At 41.9% G+C, this 19,598-nt stretch overlaps 1 protein-coding gene across 5 annotated transcripts in view; it reads left to right on the top strand.

The window, feature by feature from the left end:
- FGGY (FGGY carbohydrate kinase domain containing) overlaps positions 1–19,598 on the top strand; it is a 353,247-nt gene that overhangs the window by 265,595 nt on the left and 68,054 nt on the right. For all 5 annotated transcript variants that reach the window (XM_054165661.1, XM_054165659.1, XM_054165662.1 and 2 more), the window contains exons 7-8: positions 7,348–7,476; positions 11,492–11,595. In XM_054165661.1, the coding sequence (XP_054021636.1) occupies positions 7,348–7,476; positions 11,492–11,595 (233 nt within the window). The remainder of the gene's footprint in view (positions 1–7,347; positions 7,477–11,491; positions 11,596–19,598) is intronic.

Below are 19,598 nucleotides of genomic sequence, written 5' to 3'. Positions count from 1 at the left end.
TTACAAGAGATGTTCATTCTGCACTGTTTCACCAAAATCTAGTAATGAAAACTCAGTCACATCCATCAATGGCCATGCCTAATGATCCAATGATGCAGAATGCTTCAGTTTTTTTCCTTTTCTCTTGACTTTTAACCAGGAAAGCTTATCATTTATACATGAAGTAGCTTGGACAAGAAAGCAGTGGTAGCTTCTGTTGAAGCAGGCACCTATGGTCTGCAGACCAATTTAGTTTTCAGCTTAATGAATCGGGATGTGTTTGCACATAGGTTACTTGCTTCTGCCAGTATTTAGCAAGCTAATATGTCTGCCTTAAGTAATTACATGTTAGGTAGTTGAGATGTAGTTCAGCCAAAGGCATCAGCTCTATGGGAGAGTGTGATGGAAAGGACCCAAATTAGATTTGCCTCAAGCTACTGTGGCAGCTCACATAGACAGAGATGAATTTTGAACTGAAGGAAGCCAAAGTGATTTTGTTTAACCAACTGTTTTTCTCACTTTTAAATAAGCTGGACTATAATATTACAATTTGTTTTGGTTTTCCTCAATGAAAAATCTGAAGCTTTTAACTGCCAACCAGGAACTTTTATGGAGGGCATTTCCAGGTTAAAAAAGCCCCAAATCTGACTGTTTCTAACAACCTTTAACCACCATGCATTCAGTCCCAAGAAAAAAAATCATATAATTTTATAGTCTGCATCATTATCTTTCTTTCTTCTGATCTTAGCAGTATTTTTGCTAAGCAATATGGTTTTTAAATGGTGGAACAATCAGCCACACACATCTAACGTAAATGTGAGTATTGGATGTAATTGAGAGGGATATTTGGTAATGTGTTTTGTGTGAGATTGGGTTGGGACGATGAATTAGAAGTGTTATAATATTATTTATTGCTTGCATTTTCCAGACTTTTGGCATTGTCGGGATTATCATAAAGCACAAAAATTGGAGGTTGCCTACAAGCTTTGTAATGAGCATAGCATCCATTTGGATGGACAGTTCTTGTTTCCTGTGATCCATATTTAGCATTGCTTTCCTTACTCAAGAACTTAACAGTAGCATCAAGGGCACCTTCAGCAGGCCTCTTGATGTCACCAAGCTATATGGTGTAGTGGATTCACTTGAGGGCATTGATGGCATTCAGAAGGATCTTGACAGGCTTGAGGAGTAGGCCAGAGCCAACTGCATGAGGTTCAACAAGGCAAAGCGCAGGGTCCTGCAGTGGGGTCGAGCCAACCCCAGGCACAAATCCAGGCTGGGTTTACAGTGGCTGTTGTAGGTTATGGGAAATCAAGAGCTAATTGGTATAACCATAAAGAAAAGTCCTCCAGAGGCTAGAGAGTTCCAGGGGGATAGGCACTTTGTCCCAGAATATTGTAATGTGTTATTCTATTCCGTTTTCCTGTATCTCTATTTAAGGGAGTGTACATCCAAAGCACCCTCTCTCTCCTCTCCCATCGGGATGGGCATGCTCTTATCTTACGGTTTGTGGGGGAGAGGTTTTCTCGTGGACTTGGCTGGCAGCGAATTTCCAGCTATGCCACTGGGCCTGTTGGAGCCTGTGGTAGGCTTGGGTCTACTGGGAGGGCGTAGTTTGGCTGCTCTGGGGTCTGCTGAGGCCTGAGTGGGGCGAGTTTCTGGAAGGTTTTGGCCTGGTAGGCCCGAATGTATTCCTTTTACCTGAATGCCTTTTATAGATATATTTATAAACAGACTTTCCATTTAAACTTCCAATCCAGTGTGGAGCATTTTAATTTTACTCCTTGGAAAAGGGGTAAAATATCTTTTCTGTCCTTTCACCCTGGGCAGCTCATGGCTCAGAACTAGGGCAGTGGGCTGAGAGTGGCTCTGAAGAAAAGGCTTGGGTGTGTTGATTGATGAGAAGCTCACCATGAGCCAGCAGTGCTCTTACGCAGCCCAGAAGGCAAATTGTGTCTTAGGCACAGGGCAAGAGATAATTCTGCCCCTTTACTCTGCTCTTGTGAGAACTGACTTCAATACTGCATCCAGTTTTGGTGTCCTCATTATAAGAAGCACACAGAGCTATTGGAGTGAGTCCAGAGGAGGGCCACAAAGATGATCCAAGGGCTGGAACACCTCTGTTACAAGGATAGGCTGAGGGAGCTGGGGTTGTTCAGCCTGGAGGCAAGAAGAATCTGTGGGAACCTTAGAGCTGCCTTCCAGTATCTGAAGGGATCCTACAGGAAGGCTGCAGAGGGGCTTTTTGTAAGGGTGTCTAACAGTAGGACAAAGGGGAATGGTTTGAAGATGAGGGGGAGTCAGTTTAGAGGGAGAGTAGATCTTAGACAGGAGTTCTTCAGTACAGTAGTGATTGAAGTGTGGAAGAGGTTGCCCAGGGAGATTGTGGATGCCTGCTCTGTGGGGGGTGTTCAAGGCCAGGTTGGATGAGGCCTTGGGCAACCATGTTTAGTTGAGAGGTGTCCCTGCCGATGGTGGGGAGGTTGGAGTAGATGATCTCTAAGGTCCCTTCCAACCTAAGCCATTCTATGACAACTTCTCCTGTGCATGTTATATATCCCTTCTTTAACAGGATATCTGTTTTGTGTATTGTCTTTTAAAATCAAATGCCTTTAGTTTATCCAGTCTGGGAAGGCCATACAATAAAGGCAGGATATACCCCTTGATTGAGTTTCTTTCTGAGGTTGCTGGGATTTCAGCAAGAGATTGATATATCTGAGTTTGAGTTTTCTTGTGTCAAGTTAGTGCAGAAAGGAGACATCTCCTTTTGATTTTCTTCCTTTTGTATTTTTTTTAATGCATTTATCCAGCCAAATAGAAGGGCCTATGAAGTACAACCACGTTCTGCATGATAGATGAAAAGCTGTTTTCAGTGAGTATATCATAGTTGAGTCAGCTGGGCCCCTGCTGCGCTCTGCTTTTGTTATTTTTATAAAGGTCTAAGTCCTCAACTACCTCGTTCTGTTAAATATTAGTAAGCCAGTAGAGTGAATTTTGAATCCTGAAGTTGACTGAAGATGTATTGTCTGCCTTGTGTGTTGCGTCTGGTAAATAGCTGGTTGCTGTGGTAACTGCCGAAACTGGTAGAGGGTCCTTGGTACCACATAAATTATCTGAAGAAAACCTGATCATAGCAAACTCTAACATTAGTCTTCGAAGAAGGATAAAAGAGGAGGAAGAGATTCAGACAGCTTTTTCCTTTTGTAAACTCACTGCTTTATAGGGGGAAAAAATAGCTAGGAATAGTCTGTCTCGTACGGAATGAAAAGGTCGTGAATCAAGGCGCTGCCTTGGTGCGACAGCTGTATGAATGTGAAACAGAAAGTTCTCCAGATTCAGCCATTATGGGTTTGTTTGGTTAGCTCTAATTTTGGAAGTCATTATAGCAAAGGTAAATGACTTGCACAGGAGACTACTGTAAACAAAAGACTCGATACATTTACTTTGGCAGGAGCTTTGAGAAGACTCGGTCCTTTCACTGCCTCTTTTATGCAGCCTCTGTAATAGCCTCACTGCCTGCCTCTGTGTTCAGGCAGCTCTCATTTCCCTTTCTCCCTCCCTGGCAGCTTCTTTCCCCTGACAGGTAGGATTTAAGGGGGGCAGCACCTGCTGTTGAATTGCTGCTGTGTAGCCAGAGAATACCTTCATTTTTATAGTAGCTCTCTCTTGAGTTCTAAAGCCACTGTGTTTTGCTCATGGGAGAACCTGTTCAGTCTGTCCCTATCTGATACTGGATTACAATCCCTTTCAAATACTTTTCAGTTGTGCCACTTCTTTGGTTGCTTTTTGTGGTTTTATTTTTATCATTTAATGTATTTATACCTACAGATTCTAAGCATACCGATGCTTAGCTGAGTTTTCTAGCTTTGCAGTGAAGAATAAATAAACCATGAGAATTACAGATTCCTTTCCAGGTTCAGTCAAGGCTCTGTCCATTCCACACCTACTTACTCACACTTGTGTGGGTGGGAAGGCAACTTCTATGATGACAGAAAGAGTGCCCAGGCAGAGGCTGCTGCTTCCTTTTAAAGAGCTCCTCATCAACATATCCCATGGGTGTAGCAGACCTTTCACTGATTTCTAAAGCTGAGAGGATGAACTAGAGAGCCAGAGTGGGTATCCTCGCCTTGCTATGCTCACTTGCTAGCACCTCTTTTCTGCACTCCCTATTGGTTGACCTAGGAGGCTCTCCTTCACAACCCCCATCACGGGTGACTGCTTCCCAGCTTGTCAGGAAGTGCTTTCTGCCAAGGAGTAGCTCCTCAGGCTTACCTTGACTCCTAAAACCAGATGGGGCATATTCTACTATTTGTTCATTTTCTTTTAAATACAGGATTATTATGGTGTATCTTCAAATCACAAGGAACCCATTCCTGCATGTTCTTAGAGGCTTTATGCACATGAGTGAATAGCAATACTGCTGGTTGTCCTGATGTATAACATGTACCAAAGGAATCTATAGGGTCATTTTCTACTCCTGCCATAGAGAAGAGGATTATCTTTGTCTCTGAAGTCACTCCCTTAGTGCTCATTAGCTAGAAATACAGTAATTGAGAAGATGTATCACCTTTGGAAAGGGGGGGGGCAACTTGTGATATGTTTAAGGATGTTGTTAGATCACGTAGGAGAAAAATTAAAGAGGCAAAAGCCCAGCTGGAACTCAAGCTGGCCACTGCTGTGAAAGACAATAAAAAGCATTTTTATAAATATATTAATGCTACAAAGAGGGGCAAAAAGAACCTCCATTCTTTATTGGACACGGAGAGGAACATTGTAGCTAAAGATGAGGAAAAGGCTGAGGTACTAAATACCTTTTTTGTGTCCATTTTCAACAGTAAGGCAGGAGGACTTCAGGATAACTGACCTCCTGAACTGGGTGATGGGGTCAGGGAGCAGTGTAGTGCCACTGAAATCCATGAGGAATTAGTTAGGGACTTGCTGAGCCACTTGCATACTCAAAAGTCTATGGGACTAGATGGGATCCATCCTGCTGAGAGAGCTGTCAGATGAGCTGGCCAAGCTGCTCTCCATCATTTACTACCAGTCCTGGCTTACTGGAGAGGTCCCAGATGACTGGAAACTGGCCAGTGTGATGCCCATCCACAAGGAGAGTTGGATGGAGGAACCTGGAAACTACAGGCGTGTCAGCCTGACCTCAGTGCCAGGCAAGATTATGAAGCAGATCGTCTTGGGGGCAATCACAGTGCACATGCAGGATGACCAAGGGATCAGGCCATTGGAATGTCCTGCCCAGCAAGGTGGTGGAGTCACCATCCCTGGAGGTGTTCAAGAAGAGATTGGATGTGGCATTTGAAGCCATGGCTTAGTTAGTCATGAGGTGCTGGGTGACAGGTTGGACTTGATGATCTCTGAGGTCTTTTCCAACCTTATTGATTCTATGAAATAAAGAAAAAGATGCACCTCTTGAAAAAGCTGGCACAGTGTTTTGACTTGACACTACAAATTGATAAAACAAAGACATTTCCTGTGAGGAAATAGTTTAATGTCATCACTTTATTCTGTATAAACTGAGGTTTGCTTACTGCCCCTAGTATTTGAATATAAACCCAGAAGTCAAGTGCAGAATTTTGGCCTGTCCATACTCATTTTAACTTTCTAGCATTTCAGAGGTGGTTCTGTGGCTGTCAGTAGAGCAGAAACTGTTGGAGAGACAAGCAGTGAGGAGCTGTCTGCTGTCTGATCACAGAGTGCTCCATACGCTGCACCTGTCAGGAAGTGAGCATCTTCCATAGAGGGGAGAACCAACATCGTTTACAGCCAAGAAGATAATCTGGGTGATGTGTAAAACTGAAGGCCTGTCTTCCACTCATGAGTTTAATGTCGTAACATTCTTTTTATCTAGCAGTAGTGTAGAACTGTATTGCTCAAAGATTATGCTCGTGGGCACCAGTGTATTTCTGACATTTTATCATACGCTGTTCCTCTTAATTAATCCATAGTGGAGGATGTTTTACTTCCTTCCCATACATCAGAACATGCTTTAGGTGTAGCATTCTCAATGGAATTCACTGTGAAAACAAGTCTGGTTTATTTTTAAAAGGAGTTTTGTTAACTCTGCCCTTATTTGTCACATTCAGTAAATGCTGCAGATAGCTCCTCACCAACACCATGGATTTCTTATGTGTATGGGAGCTCCCAATGTGCCTTTCACTGCCCCTCACCCACCACATCTTTAGATAAATAGGGAAGTATGTGCAGTCCGTGCTGTCAGTCTCATTGCTTCAGCTGTGGTTATACTGAGCAGCCAGAGAGGAGGTCCTCAAATCTGAAAGTTTAATTAGTCTGTATTTGTTCTTCTAAGCTCTGCACGGTCTCTTACTACCATGATTTAATTATTGAAGATGGCTCTTTTTATAAGTCAAAACTTCATGTGTGATGGTTACAAACTGCACCAGGGGAGGTTCAGGCTGGATATTAGGAAATATTTCTTCACTGAAAGGGTTCTCAGACACTGGAATGGTCTGCCCAGGGCAGTGATGAGTCACCGTCCCTTGGGGTGTTCAAGCAACATGTGGACCTGGAGCTTGGGAACATGGTTTGTTGTCAGCCCTTCAGTGCTGGGTCGAAGGTTGGACTGGAATTCTCTTTCAACTGGATGTATTCTGTATTGTGTGTTACGGTAGCAGAGAGTAATGCAGCTGGGACCTGCCACCAGACTTCCTGGTGACAGGTGTGAGAGGACAGAATTGTGTTGCTTGTGTTCAGGATGATCATCATGCTCTTCATGCTTCATAAAGCCAAAGAAGGCTCAAAAAGGGATTATTTAAGTCTGTCAGGAAATACAACTGCAATAGGAGGAATATGGTGCTTAAAACAGTTTCTCTTTTAGAGTTTCTGTTGCTATAGCCACCTTATTCCTAGTAGAAACTGCTGGAAGTGAGTTTAAAAATTGGCTCCCACACTATGCATCAGGTGCAGCTTTCAGTGGTGAACATGGGCTGAGCTGAATCTTGTTCACATGAGCACAGGCTGGCTGCAGGTAGCCTCATCATTGACTGCCACAAGAACTTGGGGTTTCTGCACAAGTATTTCATGTCTCTTGGAATGATGCCAAACAGAATTTAATTGCTTGTGGTGAAATCTTTCTCTGTGGCTAGATAGGACATTGAATACTTTTGAACTTCTAAATTGCTATGAGACAGCCTGATCTAGCATGGTTGTATTGAATATACAGACAGATAATGAAAGATTCTTCTTAATCAAATAGAGTTCTTTGATGCACTATTTTTTGCTTTATATACACAACACACTAACTTGAGGGCGAGGAATGGTGTGCTTATAATAACATACACATTTGTTTTTCTGTTTAGAAAATTGACAGGTGTTTGGTTTTTCTTGTCTGCCCAGGAAACCACGTCTTGTCTCCTGGAGAGCCTGTTGGAAAAGGTCTCATGCCAGAAGCTGCAAAAGATCTTGGTCTCCCCGAAGGGATTGCAGTGGCAGCATCTCTCATTGATGCACATGCTGGAGGACTAGGTACTTAGTAATATTTCTACTGTTCTTTGAAACAGGATTGTGCTGAATTGAGTTTCTAAAGCCGTTTTCTCACAGCCTGCTTTGTATCCAGCCTTTTGCTCTGATGCTTCTGTCACAAAATAACATAACTAAAGTAAAACCCTCTCATGATACCTGCTAATACTGAATATGTCTTCTTAGAAGGGGGCTATCACTGCTTAATTCTTTTCAGCTGTGTTTCAATTTGTTTGTTAACTTCTGCCCGTTCCACTCTGAATTCCTTAGCCGAAACACCATTGTCTTGGTATGCCAACGTGCTGAGAGTCTGCATCTTCTGTTGCTCAAAACTTGGGGATAGATAAGAAAAAAACCCTAACTTTCTAAGGGAGTAGTCTCATGTCTGAGGCATGTTCATAGTTAGTCTTCCTGCTTAGTTTTAGGAGTGATTCATGTTTTGTTTAAATAATGCAGCAGAGACTTTTTCACAGGGGTTTGTGATGGCACACTGTGGGATATATACCAAAAATGCTGCTTCTGCTCTTGGGCATTAGAATATGCAAATACTGTGTAGCTTAACTAGCAAAAAGAGCAGGAAGGGAACTGGCCACTGCATGGCATTCCCCTTCTGCAGCTTTGAACTTTTTATCCAGAGCTGGTACTTGGATAATGCCTGATGCATAGATTTTTTTTTTTTTCTTTTCTGTTCCAACACAGTATTCTGATGTGCCCAGTTTCAGTGTGTTGAAATACATTTGGTGAGGCTCAACTGCTTCATTTTCTTACTATCTTGTTTGGCCTTCGCTAAATACAGTCAATATCAAAGTGACTCACTGTAGCATTTTCAGCAGGAAATTGAAGGGTTTCTTTGGCTTTGATAGTTTAGAAAAAAATTGTTACCTCAGGAAGTGTCAGTGCTATTGAAAGAGTGCTGTTCAATGGAAATCCGTTGCTCATCAGAGTATTCTTCTCGAGATCTAAATGAAATGTGATTAGCTGCTGAAGTACCAGTTCTGTTCCAGATATTTTGTGGTGTCTAAAATCCCGTTTGTTCTTCTAGAAGTTGTGGCCTGGAACTTTTAAAATGTTTGAATTGGTTTACTTTCCTTCTGATAACTGCTTCTGATGAGGTTTAGCAATTGTGTAGATTGCTTTTCTTACTATCTCAGAAAGATTAGATACAGATTCAGCTGCAAAATGAAGACTGATTTTCAGTGTCATGGTTGGAGATTTGTTTTGTCACGGCTGTTGTGACTTACTTAAAGATCTGCTTGTGTTAATTAGTAACTTAATTGCATAAAAATTTGTTTAAAATTCTGTGCCCTGGCAGTTTGTGTTCTTGAAAAGGATGTAATAATAAACTGACATGAAATAATTAACTTGCTGGGAAACTGGATTGTCACAGAGCACATAAAAATGGCAGTGGAGGGTCCTTTTTTAATTGACATCATTGTGTGAGTAGTGGGATTCAGAGCACAGAAAGCTTGCTCAATAAATTTCATGTGCTTAGATCCACAAATTGAATGTTAAAAAGTAGAGAGCTGTTCATTTGCTATGGTCTTCTGCAAAGAAACTCTGCCATGAGAGTTATATAGCTACAGGCATCCAACAGAGTAAGACTGCAGTGGATAGAGACAGTCTGCTTATGCTAGTCCTGTTTATCAGAATATGTTTTCCCAGATGGCACCACAAACAGGAGCAGACTGCTGAAATCATTGCCAGGAGAGCATAAATGTATAGGTTGTTGTTAGAGAGGGACAGAGGCGTTGAAGAGGGAAGTGTCAGTTATACAATGGGAAAACCTGCATGCTAATCACACAGTAACTGAATAGTGTCTGGGAAAAGGGGAGATAAAAAATGGAATTCATCTTTCTGGAATCTGGGAAGAGTAATGAATAGGTTGGGAAACTAGTAGAAAAGACAGTAAAAAGGAAAAGAGGTGCATAGCAGAAGAGGCAGCAGGAGCAAAAGGAGAGCTAGAGAGTGCAAGACAATTAATAGAGTGGCTGAGTCTCAAATACCGAATAGCTTGCCTTCATCCCTAGCTGGTAATGATAAGAGCCTTAATCTTTTTCCAGTGTAGTTTATCCTTCAGTGTGTAGAACGCAGAGTTGAAAGAAAAAGCAAAAGGAGAATGCAATTAAAAGAATTAAGTAGTGAAACTGTGTTCTGATTAAAAGATATTCAGGATGGCCATCCACTAAAGCATATTGATCTTTTAATAATGATAAAAGGGGCAGAGAAGAAGATAGAGAGGAAGTATTTTAAACTGAATTAAAATGTGAAATGATTGGAAATTAATAACTCTTGCAGTTGATGTAAAACTTCTGTTCTAAAAAGGTACTGCTGAGTGTGATTGTGATTTGTATTGAAACATGAGGCTGTATTGTTTATGAAAATACATTTGTGACATGCTGACAATTCAGTTTAATAGTTGTGTTCTCTCTGAAGTGTGAATCATATTTTTAACTCCTTTAAGAAATTATATTAGTGTTGCCTAGTACGGGGAATTGCCTTTTAGACAACCCCATCCAAACTTCTTAATATGAACTCATGCATAGCTGTGTTTGAGCAGTGAAAAAGAAAGCAGTAAGAGGTAGAGGCCATACTTCAGCTTTCTTTTGTTCCTTACAATAAATACTGTGTGTGACAGCCATGCCACAAACCAGCTAGGATAAAGGGACATAAGGACAGATTCGTGAAGTTTGTGTAGTTTTTGACCTTAATTTTCTGAATATTTAGGTAACTTCCATTGATGATAATATCTTGAGAACCGTGGCAATCAGGATAAATCAACCCCCAACAGACCAGTGTATTAACAGAGTCTGGCAGTGGTAACCTGAACAAGAAGGCAGTAACAACATGTAGCATACCAACCAGCAGTAACACTTGGCATCTTTCACGGTGCCCAGCAAATGCTTTCATGATTTTTTCTTGTTTTTGTTTTTTTTGGTAGCAGGATTGGCAGACTGGGCACCAGACTGCACACTGTAGATGCAGATGCAGTGCACAGTCTGGTGTCCAGTTTGGCAGTTCAAAAGTAATGCTGCAGGAAAGAAAACAAACAAACAAAAGAATATTACTTGTCGGGCTGCCGAATTTTGCTTGGTACAGCACAATATGGTTCAAGAATGTAGCTTAGGAGAGGGCAGGGTTTCCCTTTCATCCACCTTCCCCATACCCCCCAAAAAAGAGTGAATTAAGCAGGATTTGATGCATGCCAAAGCTTGGCTGTAGGTCTGTCCCATTCTGTAAGCAAGCTCCTGGCTCCTCTCTAACATCTCTGGAGATATTCAAGGTCAGGCTCGACAAGGCCCTGAGCAACCTGATCTAGTAGAGAATGTCCCTGCTTACTGTAGGGAGAGTTGGACTAGATGACCTTTGGAAGGCCCTTCCAACCCAAACCATTCTATGATTCTGTCTCCTGATATGTTTCTGCTGCAGGCTGTGCTTGCTGAGTTTGTACTCCATCCTGTCCTGTTGTGCAAGCAGAAGTTCCTTAGAGCAAGCATAGTTCCTCTAAGGGAAGGAGTTACCTTCCTTTGGATGATTCTATCTGCCATGGACAGAACAGCAGCAGCAAAGACAACACAACTGGCAGCCTTCCAGTCTCCTGCCAAGTTACCCCTTTCTCCAATTCATCCCCTGACAGAACACATCTAACAGTGTGTTCATGATAAACTGTGAACAAATAAACAGATCTGCAGCCTACCATAGTGCCTTTCACAGCAGAGCAGGCTTTTGTGCTGCATGCTAGTGTGCTGCCTAAGTGAATAAGGGTCAGGTTGTAGTCACAATAACATGGGAAAATTGTCATGATAAATGCGAACATACAAGAAATCCACTTGTGTCCTCATGTAGCTGGAATAAAAACCTGTTTTAATCTGCTTTGATAAAAGAACTTTGTTTATTGACTAAACTTTTCTGATTTGTGGCAGTGATGTGAGATGCTCAACAGTTACTAGTGCACAGAAAAGCTCTGGATTTTTAGGGTTAGCTTGCTGTTCTTTAGTACAGAATTTGAATTTTATTTTAATAGGAGTAATTGGAGCAGACGTGAAAGGACATAACCTGCCATGTGAGAACCAGCCAATTACGTCTCGAGTTGCTATGATCTGTGGAACATCTTCATGCCACATGGGGGTAGGTTGTATGCATGCTGCTAATTTGTACAGAATATGCTAACTGATGTTTTTGAAGGGAAAAATCACCTTTGTCTTTCTCACCCTTTTCCCTGACTTTCTTTTTCTTTTTTTCTGGTAACTCTATCTTTAACTTTGGATATTAATTATATATTACTGTGCATTTGCTATTAAGCAAGAACTTTAATAGTAGTAGAAATCAATACTGAAAAATGACATGGAAAGTAAAAACCACGATGCTAGAGTGGCTGAAAGAGCATCTTGAAATCTGAGCCAAAGACTCTGAGGCTGAGTTATCCGTGACAAGCCTGTCACTAATGTGGTACAGAATAGTGTCTTTGGAGAAAGAGTGCGTGTCTTCAGTCACAGCCCTTCTCCCCCACCTCTCCACTTAATCAATATAAATCCTTCTACCTCAGAAAGCTGCCCTGCTGTATAGAATTACGATACATATCATGACTGAAAAAAGAAAGAAAACCCCTGATAAGCAATTTTCACTTTGCTAATTTTTCTCAGTGAATTAATACAAAAGCTTTCTCTGAGATTGCAATTAAAATTTAGTGTCTGCTTTTGAAATTTATAACTTTTTAAAATGTATGAGTCTGAAAGCATTCCATTTAGATAAGTACCCTTTTCTGCCACATTTTTTATTTAGAACTCATTTTGGTCTTAAAGTTAGACTGATTATAACTTGGATTTTTCCAAAACTAGCAAATGGCAATGGCAGTGGTAGAGGTGTTAGAGAGGACTGACATGCTTCGTGCACAGAGCTCCAGTAGAGAAAAAGAAAGGAAGCTGATAATAAAATGCCAGGCTTAACAGTAACTTGTTTTCTTAGTAACAGCACGAATATGTGGTGATCTTGAGCACGAATAAACGGTGATCTTGTCACATGGATTGCAGTTCAGTAAAACATTTTAGCACATGATTGAATTTAAAAGATGTGAATAATCCCAGTATTGTGAAGCAGAGCATTTAAGCAATTGGAATGTATTTAGATTCCTTCCTAAACAAGAGTGTAAAGCCTCAAACTCCAGCACTCGTAGCTTGATCTGCTTCTGAAAAACTACACTGGTATCTCTTCCCTTTGTAACAGGGCAAGTAGAGCAGCCTGCAAATGCCAGCTCTGGGGCAAGAAGAGACCCTTCGAGCCTGACACTGCTTTTATTATTTCCTTTTTATTTTTTTTGGTGCTGGTTTCTGCACTTTCAGAAGAAGCTGTTTGTGTGAACTCTTTGTAACCTGTTTCATTTAGCTGAGTTAGTTTAAATTGTTAAAATGAGTTGGGTTAATAGAGACATAATACTGGACTGAAAAGAGCTGAGAAGCTCACAGACAGTTTCCCCAGAAGGTCTAAGGGCAATGTTGAGCAGCTGGAAATGGGCCAGCTGGCTTTAACATACTCCTTTAGTGGAGCTAGTTCTGGAGGAGGACATGCACATGGTTATTTATTAATTTTTGCTCTATTTATATTGGTAAGATCCGACATAGACCCAGTTCACAACTCTAGTGAATTTTGCTTCCCAGACTAGAGCATGACATGTCAGTATAAACAGTGGTGTGGCACTTCTGTGCCATGAGAGACTTGGCTCTGTTAAATGTACTAATGTCATAAAAGTGACATGGTGAAGTCCATATGGATGTTAATCAGTGTTCAATCAATGATGTCAGTCGGTGCTTAATCAAGGCCACAAAGATGATCCGAGGGCTGGAACATCTCTGCTATGAGGGTAGGCTGAGGGAGCTGGGGTTGTTCAGCCTAGAGAATTAAAAATTCTAGGGGGACCTTAGAGCTGCCTTCCAATACCTGAATGGATCCTACAGGAAGACTGCAGAGGGGCTTTTTGTAAGGGTGTCTAACAATAGGACAAGGGGGAATGGTTTGAAGCTGAGGGAGGGTAGGTTTAGACTGGATCTTAGGAAGAAGTTCTTCAGTACAAGGGTGGCAAGACTCTGGAACAGGTTGCCCAAGGAGGTTGTGGATGCCTCTTCCCTAGGGGTGTTCAAGACCAGGGTGGATGAGGCCTTGAGCAGCCAAGTCTGGTTGAGAGGTGTCCCTGCCCATGGTGGAGAGGTTGGAGTAGATGATCTCTGAGATCACTTCCAACCGGAGCCATTCTATGATGTCATTAAAGCAACCCAAAAATCTGCACATCGTAGACAAGGTAGAACCTTTCAAGGCCCTCAGTTACTTGACTGCAAACTCAGGAATAGATGCTTGTGCAGTTTTGGCTAGATTTAAGTAGATTTTTATTTGAATATATCTACTCAGCATTTTATAATTATGTCCTTAACTGCTTTCCTTCACTCATCTGCTCAGAGGTATAGCAATCATTACCAGCAGACAATAAGCAAATTCTAAAGTTCTCTGGATTTAATCTGTGGAAGGACTTTGGTTGCTGTTCTTTTATCTATTACCTGCATAGACTGCATGAATTGAATGTAGAGCACACCGAGCAGTTGTATTTGTGTTTTAATGAGACCTATATGCAGCTGCATTTGGCTGAAATTAGCTGTTCCTTTTCTTAATTAGGGCTATAAAATGAAAGTATATTATACTTGTGTTTTGATAGAAATATATATTTTCTTTCTCTCCTGCACCAAGGGACCCTCAGGGCTACAGAGATTAATCATCGAGTTTAATTTAATGCAGTGGGAGAGAGACCTGTGTGGTCAGGCGGGCATTAAAAAGTGTCTTTGATCTGCTTCAGGTGCACTGAGCCCCAGTGAGCCAGCAACAATAATACCTTTGTGAGATGATCAGAGACGAGAGAGGGAGAAAATGGCCTGTGTGGAAACTCAAGGCCGTCCTTTGTTGTGGTTCTGGCAAACGAAAGAGCCAACTGTCAGGAGAAATTCAGAAAACAGAAAGCAGGGTGAAAGTATGGTTGGATTTCTTTCAAGGGATTGTAACAGGAAACTGGTCAGAAATCATCTGCTATGCCTCTCCTTTCCCCTGCCGTCCTCCTCAATTTGGTGAGGGCAGGGGTACTACTGTTAGTGTATGTGCATTGGTGGAGCATTTCTATTCTCTGGACCAAATACTCCGTGAGTCACAAAGCAGGTACTGCCCGAACTCAGCTTTAAGCTTGAAGAGAAACTGCTCCATGACCCAGTTTTTATTACCTCAAGGACTCAGGGATCTTGAACAAAAGACTTTGCTAATCATGCCTTTGATATTTGGGAAAGTACAAATGTGGAACCTAATTTTACTCCTGGCTGTAATCGTTTTAATTTGTGGTAGAACTGCCATTTTTAAGTGAGAGTATGCTTTGGGATTAACCACTGACAGTTTGGGGTAATCAGACACACACAAAGCATTTTGTGTTGATGTTGAGATGCTTGAGTAACTCAGGAAAGAAGCAAAAAGCATTTTTTAGTTAAGTTACTGATCCGAGTCCAGGTCTGAGTTGGTAGTTGCTGGAAGTCACTGCCACCTCAGGGCTCATCCATTATCCATGAGGAAAAAGAGAAGAGAAGATGGTTTTCTGAATATTTTTGGACAGTTATTCATTTTACATGATTCTCTGCTGCCTCCTTGCCCTAGCAAATGTCACTGGCAGGATTTGCATCTGGAATGGCAAATAAGCTGTCCTTTCTCTTGTGAGGGATGGGCCCTTAGTTTAGGGCTGGGCCCCATTTGCTGGAGCTTTGATCCCTCTGTGCAGCGTAGGTATACCTTTCAAAAGACAGATAATCAGCGGCTGACTTTCCTGAGTGGGGTGCTGCCTGCCATCGTGCTTTGTAGACAAGGTCTCTAAGCTCCAGCACCCACATTTCAGTTTGCAACTTTTTAGGAGACTTCCCTTGTGTCACTATGGCAACTACACAAAACGTGTGAGTAGTTTTTCACAGTAAAATAGCAGCAGGTTTGAAGGATTGAAATGTGAGCTTGTATATTATTCTTAACTAGCAGTTTGCATGGATCTAACAGACATGTCCTAACTTCTGGGAATAAGGTGATTGGTTTCCCTACAAACCTGTCTTCCTGCCTGGTTTTATGGCATATTTTGAAGATTTAAAAAAAATAAATCCTTTGTTTTCTTCTGAAACCTTTATGTGATCAGAGGGATTTAGGGTACAGATCTCTGTGTTCTCTTGTCCCTGTCCCAAACACAAGCATACCGCCAGTTTTGCAGATGTGCACAACCACCAAGAATTGAACTGACTTTCAGATGCCACTTAGCAAACAGCACAATTAATCTGAGCAAGCAGTGTGGCAGGGGACTTGTACACAGAAAATTCCTAGGACTCCTTGGAGCAAGTGATCTAACAGTGCTGGTGCTTCTTCCTGGTAAATAAACCTTGCACTTTCCCATACCTGCTATCAGCATAGCACTCTTCTTGTAGTCACTAAATTCACATCACAAAACTTTTTTTTTTCCTTTCAAGTAAAATGTTTCATTAGATTGTAAAGTCAAGGAGACTATGGGTTGGAGTAACCCAATGGGCTGGGACCAGACTGGGACTGGTTTTTTTGGTAGCCAGAGGTTGTGAAAGGAATCTGAAGTAATTTAAAATGGCAAGCAGAAATAAGTAAGAGTTCTGGAGTGAGAAAATGGAGCATGCTGAGGGTTATAGAGTCACTAAGGAATAGTGCCTCTTCTCCCAGCCTACAACTTCCTTGGGGAACAAGGACAGTGTGCATTCAGAGCTGCAAGATTCAGAAATAACAAAGCCCATTGTGAGAGAGAGCAGAGATTTCTTTTGCTATACCCCATCTTCTCTGGTTGTCTGCAGTATGGGGTTCTTGCTAATCTTTTCTCTACAGGGCATGTGCTATTGATGCATAAAATACATTCATAAAGTGCGTACCAACTCCTGTCTGCTCTGTGGTGAATTTGGCCCACTTGGAGGTCTGCTTTGCACTTGTGTACACTGTGCACTTGCACAGGTGTTCCATTATGAAAATATTTGTCCTTCTTACTCTAAAATCTTTTTGGGTTCACAGTTGAAGGAAGTAGCCAGGGCAGCTTCTGGTGAGATTTCAGCGTACTGGGGCTTGGGGTTCCGAATTTACAGTCCCAAATGTGCCAGGTTTGTGTTCTTTCCTGTCCGGAGTCTCTGATATTTTTTGTCTTTGTTTGGTGATGTGGTCTGTGTGCTTCTACAGTCATTCCTTCTTTATCAGTTCTATGTACACACAACTTCTTTTTTGGGATTGTCAGGGAATTTTTCTAGGTTTAGATGGAGTCTCTTCCTTTGCATCTGTTTTTGTTCCTACTCTGACTCCTGTTGTTTGGAGTTGATTCACCTGGCTTGGTGCACAGTTCTTTCTTTTTTTTTCCCCTGATACATGGTTGGAAGCTTACAATGTAGTCATATTTTAAACTGGAAAGGCAGGAGTCTTTTATCATCTATCTTTTCAGATTTACTACATGATTCAAAAGACAGAGCTTGAGCAACTACACAAGCAGCAAACTAGGCAGAGCATTTTGCTGTCCCAGTGTTTACTATTCGGGAAGAATATCCCATGCTCTCTTTTACCAAGCCTGACTAGTCTTTGCCTGTTTTCTGCTAAAGGAACTTCAGCCCAATTTGCTTATTCTAAATTTGTTCCTTCACTTCTCATGATGACTGGCAAACACAATAGAGCTTCTTTGCTCCACAATATCCGCCCAAGCTGCCAGCTTTGTTCACACAAATAGAGTGTAAAGCACGTTTCCACCCCCAAAGCATGCACAGTACGTGTCCTTTGCAGTACATCCTGGAGTGGAGACTGCAGAGACATGCTGGCTCAAAGTGTTCTCATGGCCTGATCTCTGTAATCTCGGTGGGAGCCAGACCAGCAAGTGGATTCAGTGTATTTTGGCTCTGATACGATAGTCTCCTCTTCAGAACATGCCACGTTGTTAAAGCAGCAGACTTTTGAGTAATTACTACACAGGGACTCCTCAGCTGCTTGAAGTCATCTGTGATGAAGGGAAAACTTGCAGGGACTAAACAGGCTGTTCCTTGCTTTGCCAGCTATCTAGTGGGATGGCACTGAGCAGCGTCTTTCTGGAGAGTGCGTCGGAGGACTGCGTGCAGCACTTCAGCCTCGCATGCTTCAGTCACTGCTGCACATGCATCCCTGACGTGAAACGTGCAGTCTCTGAGGGGACAGAGCCAGAAGCCACGTGTCTGAGTGCCAGCTGGCTGTGACCCGGGCTTTAGCAAAGGCAGCAATTTGTCCTTCTCCTGACCAGGGGAAGGGGGATGGGTTTGGGAGGGTCAGGCGAGTGTGGAAATGGAGGGGAGGAATGCAGTAGGGAAGAAAATAAAAGCAAACCTATTGAAGCTTGGGCAGCCTCAACAAGTTTTTGAAATGTTCTGAGAGCTTTATGAAATTGATAACTGCCTGCCCTCCTGGTTTTTTTAATATCCTTTTCTATAAGGCCTGTTCTGCACATGAGTCACATAGCTGGTGTCTTTCAAATGGGAGAAATAAATTTGGATTGCAGGAGCCTCTCTCTTGCTTTGTCCTCACTCAGTTCAGTTCTGCTGGCTTATATATTGCATTTGGCAGCAGTTGTAGTGCTGACTTCCCAGCTAATGAAGACGTTTTACATTGAGGGAGGGCTGCATGAAATGAAAACCACATTTACCTCATGGCTGTTGTTACAGGTTGCCTGTCCTTAATGTACACAGATTTAGCCTTCTGAGGAAAAGGTCACAGACTCTGTTTAGGTGTCTTTTCAGACTGTGGCCTTAGAAGGGTTATATATCTATAAAATTGCCAGCTACTTGTCCCTTAAATAAGTCCTCCACACCCATTTTAATGAGACTGTCTCTTTCCATGGTCTAGCATCCTTGGTTTGAAAAAGCAACAAACAAAACTAATATCCCCTTTGCTGGTATTAATTTGACATTGTATGTGTTGCTTGCTTTGTTTTGTTTTTAAAAGGCAAGAAGTAAAATATTTCTGCTAGCAGGGCATGTAAAAGATTGTTGCTTTTCTGACCTCCTTATTATATTAATAAAAGCTAGGAAGACTTCTGTAGTGGTGGGAGATCATGTGCAGGCTGCCTCCAAAACCCAAAGCACTTACTTGCAGAACTAGTAAACCACAAAGCTTAAGATCTTAAAATGTAAATAGGAAGTTGGAGAGTTTACTTTAGAGCCAGCAGTGGTGAGCCCGTATAATGTTTACTTCTGCTTGCCTCCCAGCCTTTCCTAAAGTTTGGCAGAGATGAAAGGGAAGCTTTCTCAGTAAATGAGTTACTAAAACTTTCTGTTCTGAGCAGGGTTTCTTTGTTCCTGGCCTGACACAATTCAAAGCTCCAGGTGACTGGGAGAATGGGACGCTGCTATTGAGTGTATGCTTGTCAGAGACAACCCATGGCTTTGCATGATCAACCTGTTCAGGGGACTGTAGCTGAAAGCAATACGGTGTCTATTGTACAGAAACTACAGAATGCTTAGTGACAGAAAACTCTGCAGTCAACCTTTCTTCCCTTTTGTGAACAGATAGTTTGAGTTCAAAGAGTAGATGTGGACAGAACAAATGCTTTGAAAAATTTTCTGCTTGGAGACTTATGTGAAGGCTAATATTCCAGAGGCATCTCACTGGCATCAGTGATAACACTTGCTTTGAAAATTCAGACACAGACACGGTGGTTTCCATGCTGGAGCTATCTACAAACCGCCCTGTGTAACACAGAGCCGTGTGTCGAGGTGTTGGATTTATAACACTGAACATTTCTGCAGTGTCTTTGGTGGTCTTGGGATTCTTTGCAACAGTGAATGAATGGGGCAAGAGAGTAGGAACTGCTGTTCTAGTTTTACTAGAAGTACAGAGGTACTTGCTAGTTTAGTAGGTTTAAAATGGCTATGTTTTTACTTTTACCACCTTCAGCTATCCAGTACTTTGGGAGTCTATGACATCCGAGTTAGAAATTTTACCTTGCATGCTGCAACGATCTTCAGTGTCTGAACTGACAGCATTTACACTCAATAGACAATAGTATATTGCACTATAATGTTAGCCAGACACCTGTTTTCTTCTTTCCTTGGATTTTCTAT

The sequence above is a fragment of the Dryobates pubescens genome, chromosome 11 (genome assembly GCF_014839835.1).
Source record: "Dryobates pubescens isolate bDryPub1 chromosome 11, bDryPub1.pri, whole genome shotgun sequence".
NCBI lineage: Eukaryota > Metazoa > Chordata > Aves > Piciformes > Picidae > Dryobates > Dryobates pubescens.
The sequence above is the reverse complement of the archived record's forward strand: the minus strand, read 5'-3'. Positions and strand labels throughout refer to the sequence as shown.